This window comes from Hypanus sabinus, chromosome 5, assembly GCF_030144855.1.
Source record: "Hypanus sabinus isolate sHypSab1 chromosome 5, sHypSab1.hap1, whole genome shotgun sequence".
Classification (NCBI taxonomy): domain Eukaryota; kingdom Metazoa; phylum Chordata; class Chondrichthyes; order Myliobatiformes; family Dasyatidae; genus Hypanus; species Hypanus sabinus.
Genome location: NC_082710.1, coordinates 108456753 through 108470236, shown reverse-complemented (window position 1 = coordinate 108470236; position 13484 = coordinate 108456753). Strand labels below are relative to the sequence as shown.

At 41.5% G+C, this 13484-nt stretch overlaps 1 protein-coding gene across 1 annotated transcript in view; it reads right to left on the bottom strand.

Annotated features, from left to right (window-relative positions):
• Positions 1-13484, bottom strand: part of clasp1a (cytoplasmic linker associated protein 1a) — a 341123-nt gene that overhangs the window by 20354 nt on the left and 307285 nt on the right. Inside the window, exons 35-36 of the mRNA XM_059970314.1 lie at positions 13313-13441; positions 8411-8617 (exon numbers count right to left, since the gene is read on the bottom strand). Of these exons, the coding sequence (XP_059826297.1) occupies positions 8411-8617; positions 13313-13441 (336 nt within the window). The remainder of the gene's footprint in view (positions 1-8410; positions 8618-13312; positions 13442-13484) is intronic.

The window sequence follows — 13484 nt, the reverse complement described above, 5'->3', positions numbered from 1 at the left end:
TTCTAGGATTTAGTATCGTAAAGGCTTTTGAAAGAACAAATATCCAAAAGAGAGGCAAAAGATAGTGTTTGACATTTAGTCGGTCTCAAATGCATGTCTGCCTCACCCAAGGTGCCAAAAAGAGCAATCAGAGGGTTAGGTTCTAAGTGGCAATTAAGAATATGGTATAAAGATTTAAAAAAAAACTTCTCTCCAGAATTTCTCTAGACCAGGACAAGCCCAGTACATATGAATAAGAGAAGCCTCACCTCCTTTACGCTTGTTGCAAACGGGACTAATGTCAGGATAAAACTGCAACAATTTAGTTAGTTCAGATAGCCCTGTCTTTTGGTAGTTTCCAGACTGAATTGCATACCTTCCCAGATTGCTTAGTTCTTCTCAGGTGGAGAGATGTTGCCCCACCCACTCATGCTCAATGGCTCAGTGATATAATGTCCTGTTTAGACCTTGAAAAAATTCATTATTCTCTTCTCAGTTTGGACATAAAGTTTCATAAGGTGTGTGGACCTTTTCTCAAATACTTTCATAACTCCTTTTTAAATTAAGTTTATTCTTTTTTTTCTGTACCATAATCCCTTACTTTCAACTTTTTTTTCCTTGTGAGTTTTTTGGTTTCTTTTTAATGGGAATTACATTATAGTTTTGATAGTAGACATTACACTTCTTTTAAATATATATTTACAGCTCTGTAGGATCGAACGCTCCGATTAATTTTATTTTACATATTGTAATGGCTGGCCTGGAGCTTCATAGTGGGAGGGTGGGGAGGATACTAACTTTATATGATTTTATTTTAGGTGCAGTTTCTTTATTATTGTGAATTATATATTTGATACATTTGTTTTGCACTGTATTAATCTTCATTTTGTTGATTTTTTTGTAGTAGTTGTTTTGTAGAAATGCATAAAAAATTAATAAAAAAGAACAAACAAATATGCATTTGAAAAACATGGACATACTGGGGATAGTCAGCATGGCTTTGTGTGAGGAAGCCATATCTTATGAATTTGATTAAGTTTATTTGGGGAGCTAATGAAGATTATTAATAATTTCAAAGCAGTGGAGGTTATCTACATAGACTTTTACTAAAACATTTGATAAGGTTCCTTAAGGTAGGCTGATTCTGAAGATTGAGGCACATAGGATCCATAGCAATTTGCTAAACTAGATTCATAATGGCCTAGCCATGACTCAGAACGAGAAGGCAGCGGGAGAGCACCTAAGGCGGGGGTCGGCAACCCGCGGCTCCGGAGCCACATGCGGCTCTTTTACCTCTGTGCTGCGGCTCCCTGTTGCTTTGGGAAATAATTGGTCAGTATTTAATTAAAATGTATTTTATGTTAGTTTGTTAGTTTTTGAAATGTAATTCTAAATTTGAAGATTATGGTGATCTTGTACAATCTAAATAAGACGTTGTGGCGACCCATTTCCTGGCACATTGGAACCAGCTCACAATTAGCCAGCGTTCAGGCTAAGGGAGATAGCCTACGGGGGTTTGTGAGTACGTGATTTTGCAGCATCCGCGCCCATGGGGGGCGGGTTGAGGGAGGCTTAAAAGCAAGGCTGTTTAGTTCGAATAAAGCTATCTTTGACTGCAGTTTACTGACTGCATGTAGCACACCGCTACAACGTGTTTTTATTGCTGGCTGTCCAGAGGGGAGGTGCTGAAACGCTTTGTCGCGTGTCTGGAAGAAGTGAAAACGTTCCTGGGCAGCAAAGGGCTCACCTTTCCTGAGCTGGAACAGCCAGAGTGGCTGGAAAAGCTACACTTCATGGTAGACATGACAGCGCACCTGAACACGCTGAACACAGCTCTTCAGGGGAAAGGACGTACAGCCCTAAACATGTTGGAGGATGTTTTGGCATTCGAGCGCAAGTTGACAGTGCTTGCCAGAGATTTACAGAAAGGCACATTGTCTCACTTCCCCAATTTGAGAGAGTTCAAGCAAGGTCACGACATGATAAATTCGGAGTATTTACATTCTGCAATCATCGCAATGCAAACATCGTTTGGGAAACGCTTCTGTGAGTTCAGAGAGGAAAAAAACACATTATCCTTCCCGGTCACTCCCCTAAGCATCGATCCATCCCTACTGAATACGACTGCATTGGCAGGTGTGAGTCAACCTGACCAAGTATGATAAATATTTTAATTGCCTATTATTTTACGTATATTCATATTTTTTCATTTTTCAGTGAAATAGTCCTTTTATTTTTCAGGTTGACAGCTGGCTGACATTATTTTTGGTTTGCTGCTGGCGGCAAATTTAAGTTCGGCGTTTTTCATAAATACAAGAAGGACTCAAATAGACATTGAGTATTTTACTTAAAAGTAACCTTCAACCCAACGTCTTTTTTTTGGAGTTCAAAATGTTTTTGTTGCATGCAGAAATGTAATTTCGTTTTCTCTGCAGGAGTTCATCAATTTCATAAATACAACACATTATAGTTTGTTTATACATAGCATAAAGGCAAAAAAAAACGTTGTATGCAGTGTTATTTCATTTTAAATGTCAAACGGGTTTTGCGGCTCCCAGTGTTTTCTTTTCTGTGGGAAATGGGTCCAAGTGGCTCTTTCAGTGGTAAAGGTTGCTGACCCCTGAGATTTCCAGCGGGAAGACATTTTGAGTTCTTGGGGGAAGAGAGAGGCCAGACTGCGCAGGTGCGTGATGTCAGCCAGTTGAGCGCGAACAGTTTAAAAAGGCAGCCATATCCAGCGGGCAGTGGAGTGAGAGGCAGCAGAATGAAAGGGCTTTGGCTCCATGGGCTTCGGTGGTAATGGGACGAGATGAGGCAGTTGGTAATTGCAAAAGGAAGTAGTATGTGTGTGAGGCCAGTTTTCTGTGGTTGGTGTCAGATGTGGGAGGTCTCCTGGTGTCCTGGATGGCCACATCTACACCCGGTGCATCGAAATGCAACTCCTAAGGGACTGTGTTAGGGAACTAGAGCTGCAGCTCGATGACCTTTGTCTGGTTAGGGAGAGTGAGGAGGTGATAGAGAGGAGTTACAGACAGGTGGTCATTCCGGGGCCACGGGGGACAGAGAAATGGGTCACTGTCAGGAGAGGGAAGGGGAAGAGTCAGGTACTAGAGAGTACCCCTGTGGCTGTACCCCTTGACAATAAATACTCCTGTTTAAATACTGTTGGGGGGGGGGAGGAGAAACAGCCTACCTGGGGGAAGCAACAGTGGTTGTGCCTCTGGCACAGAGTCTGGCCCTGTGGCTCAGAAGGGTAGGAAAAAGAAGAGGAAGGCAGTAGTGATAGGGGACTCTATAGTCAGGAGGTCTGAGAAGCAATCCTGTGGATGCAGGAAAGAAACTCAGATGGTAGTTTGCCTCCCAGGTGCCAGGGTCCGGGATATTTCTGATCATGTCCAATATATCCTGCAGTGGGAGGGAGAACAGCCAGAGGTCGTGGTACATATTGATTCCAATGACCTAGGTAGGAAAAGGGAAGAGGTCCTGAAAGACGACTACAGGGAGTTAGGAAGTTGAAAAGCGAGACCTCAAAGGTAGTAATCTCGGGATTACTGCCTGAGCCACTCGACAGTGAGAATAGGAATAGAATGAGGTGGAGGATAAATGCGTGGCTGAGGGAATGGAGCAGGGGGCAGGGATTCAGATTTCTGGATCATTGGGATCTTTTTTGGGGCAGGTGAGACCTGTACAAAAAGGACGGGTTGCACTTGAATCCCTGGGGGACCAATATCCTGGCAGGCAGGTTTGATAGATCTGTTGGGGAGGGTTTAAACTAGTTTGGCAGGGGAGTGGGAATCAGAATGTGAGTGCAGGGATTAAGGAAGGAGGACAGGGTATGATGCTTGGAGTTCTGAGTTGATGAGGAAGGACAGGCAGGGGACAGAACATAATCGTAGCCAGATAAAGGGGTTGAAATGTGTCTATTTCAATGCTAGGAGTATTAGGAACAAGGAGGATGAACTTAGAGCATGGATTAGTACGTGGAACTACGATGTTGTGTCCGTTACTGAAACTTGGTTGGAGGAATGGCAGGATTGGATGTTGCAGGTCCCGGGGTTCAGGTGTTTTAAAAGGAATAGGATGGGAGGTAGAAAAGGGGGGGGAGTGGCATTGCTGGTCAGGGATAGTATCATAGCTAAAGAAAGGGAGGACGCTACCGAGGGTGTGTCCCTGGAGTTGGTCTGTGTGGAAGTCAGAAATAGGAAGGGATCAATCACTGAACCGGGAGTAGTCTATAGGCCCCCAAATAGCCCTCGGGACACTGAGGAGCAGATAAGCAGGCAGATTTTAGAATGGTGCAGGAAATACACGGGTTTTACACGGGAAATACACGGGTTTGAAGTTACGGGTGACTTCAACTTCCCTCATATTGACTGGCACCTGCTGAGTGCAAGGGGGATAGATGGGGCTGAATTTGTCAGGTGTGTTCAAGAAAGATTCCTGACACAGTATGTGGACCGGCCGACGAGAGGAAAAGCTTTACTGGATCTGGTTCTGGGTAATGAACCTGGTCAGGTGACAGACTTCTTGGTGGGGGAGCATTTTTTTGGGAGTGACCACAACTCCCTTAGCTTCAGCATAGCTTTGGAAAGAGATAAAATCTGACAAAATGGTAAAGTGCTTAACTGGGGAAGGGCTAACTTTGAAGGGATGAGGCAGGAACTAGCAAGTGTAAATTGGAAACAGATGTTCAAAGGGGAAAGCACAGAAGTAATGTGGGAGAAGTTTAGGGACCACTTGAGCTGGGTTCAAGATAGGTTTGTCCCACTGAGGCAAGGAAAAAATGGTAGGAAAAGGGAACCGTGGTGATGAAACACGTGAGGCAACTCGTCAAGAGGAAAAAGGAAGCATATATTCGATATAAGAAGCAGGAAGTAGGAGGGACTCATGAGAAATATGGGGTAGCCAGGAAGGAGCTAAAGAAAGGACTTAGGAGAGCTCGAAGGGGGCATGAGAAGGCCTTGGCATGTAGGATTAAGGAGAACCCCAAGGCATGAAGAATAGGAGGATGATGAGAACGAAGGTGGGACCACTAAAGGATAAAGAGGGCAACATGTGCCTGGAGGCAGAGGAGGTTGGGGAGGTCCTAAATGAATATTTTGCTTCAGTATTCACAAGTGAAAAGGATTGTGATCAGGATGAGGTCGAAGTTGAGCGGGCCTGTGTGCTGGACAATGTGGAGATTAAGGAAGAAGTAGTGCTGCATCTTCTTAAAAACATTAAGATTGATAAATCCCCAGGGCCGGATATGATACACCCCAAGTTGTTGTGGGAATTGAGAGAAGAGATCGCAGCAGCATTAGCTATGATCTTTGAATCCTCTTTGGCTACAGGGGAAGTGCCAGAGGACTGGAGAATGACAAATGTAGTTCCCTTGTTTAAAAAAGGTAATAGGGAGAAACCTGGGAACTATAGACTGGTGAGTCTTACGTCAGTGGTATGTAAACTATTGGAAAGGATTCTTAAGGATAGGATCTACGAGCATTTGCAGAAGTACAGTCTACTCATGGATAGTCAACATGGCTTTGTGAAGGGAAGATCATGCCTCACGAGCCTGATTGAGTTTTTTTGAAGAGGTAACAAAAGAAATTGATGAAGGTAGAGCAGTGGATGTGGTCTACATGGACTTTAGCAAAGCATTTGACAAGGTCCCTCATGAGAGACTCATCCAGAAAGTCATGACGCATGGGATAAGTGGAACCTTGGCTGTTTGGATAAAAAATTGGCTTAAAGGAAGAAAGCAGAGGGTAGTTGTGGAAGGAAAGTATTCTGCCTGGAGGTTGGTGACTAGTGGAGTGCCGCAGGGATCTGTCCTGGGACCCCTGCTATTTGTGATTTTTATAAACGGCCTGGATGTAGAGGCGGAAGGATGGGTGAGTAAGTTTGCAGATGACACAAAGATTGGAGGAGTTGAGAATGGAGCTGTAGGTTGTCGAAGGTTACAAGAGGATATAGACAGGATGCAAAGTTGGGCAGAAAAATGGTAGATGGGCAAGTGTGAGGTGATGCATTTTGGAAGGACAAACCAGAAGACTAAGTACAGGATTAACGGTCAGTTACTTAAGAGTGTGGATGAACAAAGGGACTTTGGGGTTCAAATCCATACATCCCTGATTCACCATCAATAACTCTCGGAGACATGAGGAGAGATATAGGCTTTTATTAGCTGGAAGAAAGAACAAGCAGCAAGTGACCACCACACTGCATCCTGGAGACTGAAACCGGGGCTGTGTCTCCAATCGCCTTTATACAGGGGTCCGTGGGAGGAGCCACAGGAGCAGTCAGCGGGGAGGCGTGTCCAGCCAGGTATATGTAGTTCACCACAATCCCTCAAGGTCACAGCACAGGTTGACAGGGTAGTTAAGAAGGTCTATGGGATGCTAGGTTTCACTAATAGGGGGATTGAGTTCAAGAGCAGAGAGGTCATGTTGCAACTCTACAAATCTCTGGTGAGACCACACTTAGAATATTGTGTTCAATTCTGGTCACCTCATTATAGGAAGGATGTGGAAGCTATGGAGAGGGTGCAGAGGAGATTTGCCAGGATGTTGCCTGGTTTGGAGAACAAGTCATATGAAGCAAGGTTAGCAGAGCTGGGACTTTTCTCTTTGGAGCATAGTAGAATGAGAGGGGACTTGATAGAGGTCTACAAGATTATGAGAGGCACAGGTAGGGTGGATAGACAGTACTTGTTTCCCAGGGCACAATAGTAAACACCAGAGGGCATATGTACAAAATTAAGGGAGGGAAATTTAGGGGAGACATCAGGGGTAAGTTTGTTTGTGTGTGTTTTTTTTTTAAAAACACAAAGAGTTGTGGGTGCCTGGAATGACTTGCCAGGGATGGTGGTGGGGGCTAATACATTAGGGGTATTTAAGAGCCTCTTGGACAGGCACATGGTTGAAAGAAAAATGGAAGGTTATGGGGTAGTGTGGGTTTAGTACTTTTTTTTAGGATTATATGGGTCAGCACAACATGGAGGGCTGAAGGGCCTGTACTGTGCTGTAGTGTGTTCTATGTAAGTCAACAGATAGTGGTGACACAATTTTATTCTGACTAGAGGTTTGTGAGCAGTGGTATTCCACAGGGATCAGTGCTGGAGTCTGTATTATTTGCTTATCTGTATTAGTACTGAAACAAAAATGAAGATGGACTGACTAGTAAGCTTTCAGAAGACACTGACATCAGAGGAATTGTAGATAGGAAGTAGGTGATTAAGGGTACCTTAGGATATAGCCAAGCAAGAAATACATGTGCAGAAATGGCAGATGGAGTTTATTCCAGACAAGTTTCAGGTGTTGCAGGTCAAATATGAGAGGAAAGAATATGGTAAGTGATAGGATTCTTTAATAGTAACAATATACAGAGCTATCTTGAGGGTGCAAGTCCATTCCTCTCTGAAAGTGACAAACCAAGTAGATAGGGTGGCAAAGGAGGTGTATAGTATGCTTGCCTCCTTTGATTCAGGCACCCTGTTGGCAAAACATGAAACATAGGCCACATGTGTACAATTCTGGTCATCTTCTTATAGGAATAATGTGGTGGCTTTTGAGAGGGGTGGGGGAAAGGTTCACCAGGATAATGCTATAATTAAAGAGTACTAACTTTAAGAAGAGGCTGGATAAACTTAGATAATTTTCGCTGAAGTGTCACAAACTGAGAGGTAACCCATGAAAAGTATTATAAAATTGTGAAAAATGTTGACAGTCAATCTTTTCCTAGTGTGGAATTGTCAAACATTAGAGGGCATAGTTTGAAGGTGAGGGGGGAAATTTTAAAGGCAATCCATGAGACAAGTGCTTTGTGCAGAACATAGTAGATAACTGGAACAGTCTGCCAGAGGGCTGGTGGAAGCAGATATGAATGCAATGTTTAAAAGCCATTTAGATAGGCATGTGAACATGCAAGGAATGGAGGGATGTAGACCACATGCTGGCAGATGGGATTAGTTAAATTTAGCAGCATGATTGACACAGGCCTTGTGGGCTGTAGGACCTGCTCCTGTGCTGTGTTCTATTTTCATTTAATGCATGATATGACGACGCATATACAGCATTTAAATAAAGGCACAAAGCAACATGTCTGATATTACAAACATTAGGGAATTAAGCAGATTGCACAAAAATAAATTTCATTGTGCATTTAAACTAGAATATATAATAGTACTAAAAATAAAACTTTACCATTAGTGCAGTTTGTTGATAAATTAATTTCTGCTTTGAAGACAGCATTCCAAAATATTATAGGTGCAATTTCGCTGTTTTAAGATTCATTAGTTTTTGTATACCCTCTGCAGTGCAGTAACATTATGGTTTGGATAGTTTCTTGGCAAAACGCTAAGTCCACTTGTGATTCAAGTGCCCATTATTTATTTCAATATTACAAATGTTATACACTATTGCTCAAGTATTTGTGCTCTGACATAGAGTACCTGAAGTAACCCAGGAATGATATCTGGGAGAAGTTGATGCAGAGACTCCTTGGAGATCCTCTCTGTCACTTTTGTTTGCATCTTTATAGCCGCTAGATTGATGGGATAATCAGCTGTCTGGATGATGGGACAGAGCACCTTGATGCATTGTTCTGGATGTATGGAGCTTGCCAAAGTGGAAGCAGCTTCTTCTGCAGCTCTTACCACCTTAGAGGTAAACAGACAACAGTTCACTACTGCAAAATCCAGAAGAGGAAAAGTGTATTCATTCAAGATACATCTGACAAGATACAGTGCTTACCTAAAATAACGCGCTCCACAACAAACATCAAATCTATAGGTATTGTGCATTTACATTTGTTACAGTATTTCTTGTACAATGCTCTTTGAGATCAGCACCCAGCCATCCTAAAAATTCAGCTGTCAATTGCACCAGGTCTTATGCTGCACCTCCCAAAGTATTTGTCTATAGAATAAGGAGACCTTAAAACTGTCAAGGTGAGGCAACAGGTCAACAATATAGCTTGGAAGCAACTTTTATTTAATTATACCCTTGTCAAGTAGTGAAGAACAATTACCTTTAGTGAAAGCATTACATAGCAGATGCTGTTTCAGTTGACATGTTATGATAGATATACAGTCAATTATCTCCATTAGCATTATTAGTATGCAATGGTAGCATACTACATTTTTCCTCCAGTATTAAATAAACAAAACCAGCCATTTCAGACACAAAACATTAATGTAAGCCTTCAATTATTTGTCCACCATACTGAACCGTATCCCAGGATCCTGCACATAGGCAAGTCAAGCTAATTTTGTTAAGTTGGTTTAACTGGAAAAACAAAACTATGAAATGACTGAATTATAATCTATTGTAAGCTAAGGCTGAATTTTGTACAAGACTTCAAACTATTTATGTTTTCATTCCGTCTTCACTGTGTATTTGTTTAAAGGTGCTCAACTTCTTTCAACTGTCATTAAAGATCAACAACTTGAATGCTAACTCATTCACTTTCTACAAAGCAGCCTGACTCAGTATTTCCAGCATTTGCAATATTTTGTAATTATTTTAGATTTTACCCATAACTGAATCACTGAAACTGATGAAACCCATGATTCATCAGCAAACAGAAAAAGAGGCCACATCTGTGGGATGAGAAACAGTCAACACTTCATGTTAGTGATCCTTTGTTGGAAATGGGAAAGGAGGTGGTTGTAAAGCTGCAGGAAAGGTTTGGGGGAGATCTTAGCGAGAATAAAACCAGAGCAAACTTGGGATAAGCTGAAAACAAGGAAATCTGATCAATAAGTGAATGGGAATAGTTAGAGTGACAAATAGACAAAAGAATGTAGAAATTGTGAAATGCAGAACAAGGATACACTGTAGGTCAGGCTGGGTATATCCTCCACATCCCAGAGGGGGAAAAAAAAAAGCTGAGCTCTTATAACAGATAGAGACCGAGGAATCAAATTACCTGAGGTTGTCACATTCAACATTTCAGCTCACAGGTCTAGAACATGCCCAGATCAAAAATGAGTTGATATTCCTGAAGCTTATTTTGGACCTTCATGTGACAGTACAGGAAGCCACAGACTGACAGATCAGAGTGGAATTAGGATGAGGAATTAAGGTGGCAGACAATGGGAACTGTCAGGTTGCCTCTGTAGATTGAACACAGGCATTCCTCAAAGCATCTGTGATTGGTTTCTCGAATGCAAAGGATTGTGAACGCTGAATGCAGTACCCTGGATTGAAAAACCACTTTCAGCAGAAAAGCCTTGTTTGCGTCCCAGGATAGTGGGAAGCACAGGGGCTTATGGACAAGTATGGCTTCACCTGTGGTTGTACGCAAACATGCTGTCAGAAGGATCAATCTGGTTTCATTTTAGACATCCTGTCCTTTAAGAACTTAATTTCAGTTCTAATGAAGGGTCTCTAACTTGAAATGCTGACCATTTTGTTTCCCACAGATGTGGCCTGACTCATTCAGAAAATTGTGCATTTCATGTTTTTGTCTTTTATTTCTAGCATCTGCAGTCTTTTTTTATTTTCACCCATGTTTTGTTACTGTGGCTAGTCCTTAACATCAGTTCAAGAGATGTTCTAATATTGAGTTCAGGAGTTCTTGAGCACTATTCAATGCACGTTTGGAAATTTGATGTTGGATATATATCCCAATATTTCTTCGGAGAGGCTGGCCTGGTTAGGTCTTTATTTCTTGGAATGCAGAATGACAAACAACCTTACAGAAATGTTTAAGATGATGAAAGGCAATAGATAAGGTGGATAGTAAGAAGGTCCAAAACAAGGGCCACAGACTTAGGGTGAGAATGGAAAGATTTAAAAAGAGACCTGGGAGACAACTTTTGCACGTAGACCATGATGAGCATATGGAATGAGATGAAAGAGGAAGTGGTTGAGGCAAAGTACATGGGGGTTTGGGGGGGGGGGGGTGGGGGGAAGAGGGAGGGGATGCAGGGCTTGAAGAAATATGGGTCAAACACAGGAAATTGGGACCAGCCAGCGGGTGGGGGAGGTGGGCACCGTGACTGGCAGAGATTCATTGGGCTAAAAGGCCTATATCCATGTTAAATTCTCCCTAGACTCAAATGATCATTTTTACATAAATACGCCAATATGGGATACAAAGGTCAAGGCAGATATCCAACAATTGATAAACTGCATGCTCCACAAAATTTAATCTGAAGGTGAATCACTTAAAACAATGTTGAAAGAAAACTGTAAACTAAAATGCAATACAGTAGAATTATCCTTATGTTAATAATGAACTTAAGTCCAACACAGGTCAGAAATAACACAGATAAAACTGAAAGCTTACTGTGACCTTCACGGAACACTGACAGATAAGATTAGATCTGTTATGCTCGAAAACTTGAATAAAAATGAGAACATTAAGTTTATTGAAGTGAAGTATATGCAGTGTTTGCGTGTTTGCCTTTAAATATTTTCATATGAAGACAGTAATTAAAAGTTTTCTGCAAACTAAAATTAGCACAGAAGTTCATGTGAGGTTTCATACAGCTATTCAACTTAGCGTAGCTAATTTTGAAATGCTACCAGATTCTATACTCAAAGTAAAATATTGGTGATGAGAGATATATACCCTGGTTTAACAGGTTCCTCCAACTAAGCAGATTTCAATTAAAGATCTCATCATGGGCCCACAAATATTTAAAAAATGTTTTATATCTTTGAAGACTGGATAAATGGAAGTGACATATTCAATACTGACATTTACCCACATAATTCTTTATCCTCTTGCTTCAGCATTCTGAGGTACCCACTGCTTCAAGCAACCCTTCACTCAACCCTGGAACATCAGGACAGCAAAGATGCATTTGTCAAGATGCTCAATCAATTACAGCTCTGCATTCAATACTATCATTCCTTCTAAGCTAAAAATACATGGACAGGCACTCAAGTAAGCAGTAGGAAGGAGATGGGACTGGGAGGAAGCTAATCCCATATGTATGTAGAGGTAGGTGGGATTTGTTTAAACTGACGTCATGGTCATGACAGGTATTATGGGCTGGAAGATCTGTTATTGTGCTCCATATGCGGGCTAACCAAAGTTTTGTATAGCTGCAACAGAACTTCCCAACTTCTATATTCAATACCTCTATCAATGAAGCATGTTAAACCCTTCTTTACTGCTCTACTATTTACACTGCCACTTTCAAAGAGCTATGGACTGGATTCAAACTCAAATGTGAAGAAAAAGAATTTCAGGATGTATATTGTTTACATTTCTCTGACATTAAATGTACCAATTAACCTGTTGAAATGTGTGCATCAGTTCAGTTCAAACCACCAACATACTAAATCTAACCTGCTGATGTGATCAACATGTCAAAAATATCCATAGGAGGCTTGAACTGTTGGTATTAGATAATCCATTTTTTTTTCAGTATATGTGGGCTAATCCAGTCTATGCAGAATAACACTACAACTGATCTTGGTGCCGGGGGTGGGGGGGGGGGGAAGAGCGAGAGAGTGAGAGAATGTGGAAAAAAACACTCGAGTCCCTGTTTCAAGTACTTATTGTGTTTCAGAAAGGTATATGTTGAGTGTGGGTCAGGATCAGGCCTTGAAATAATACTCTCCATGAAGATCAATCTTTTAGCATTTACATCTAGTTACAAGAATGACAAGTAATTAGATTCTTCCACACCAAGGACTTACACAGTGAATGGTAGTGCACTGAGGAGTATGATAGAAGAGGGATCTGGGAATACAGACCCATAATTGCTTGAAATATTGACATGAAAGGGCTGAATACTTAGGCAATCGATTATTTTATTTTATGTTTGTGATTAATTTAGATCACTTTGTAGACATCTGTTTTCACTTTGACATGAAAGTGTGGCAACCCACTTTCTGCGCAGGCGAACCGGCTCACAAATAGCTAAAGCGCGGGGAGAGACTTCGGTAATGCACCTCGGACATCATTTCCGCCTGGAGAGGGCGGGCGCTAGGGATTAAATGCCAGCGCCACGAAGTTTGAATAAGCTAGTCTCAAAACGACTTAACAACTGCATGTCGTCTCTAGCTCTGTATGTGGCATTCTGATATTGAAGGAAGGTTATTATTCTTTATTCTCAACCAGCATTCTACATTTTCTTCAGTTATACCCCAAATTACATTCTAAATTGTTAAGTATCAAACGTGAACAACTTATGAACATATTTATAACATAATACAAAATCTTTTGTGGTGAGAAACCTCTGCAAAACTTTGTCTAATGTACCCAGAGTCTGGCACATCACTGATCAACTACAAGATATTTAATGATATGAACTTCAGAGGGAAAATCATTACATATTTAATACTGGAAGAGGTACATCTAAAGATATCACAAATCCTGGAAGGTTTCTTACCTCTTTATGGGAATCTTTATGAGCTTCCAATGTTTTCATAATGGTTAATTCCGCATAGTTCTTAAATCTTGCTGGCTGGTTCCGGAGGATTTCCCGAAGAACTCTTAAGGCTAAGGCTCGAATGGAGTGCTTGGGAGTGGAGAGGGAGGGAACAATTTGTAAATATATTTAT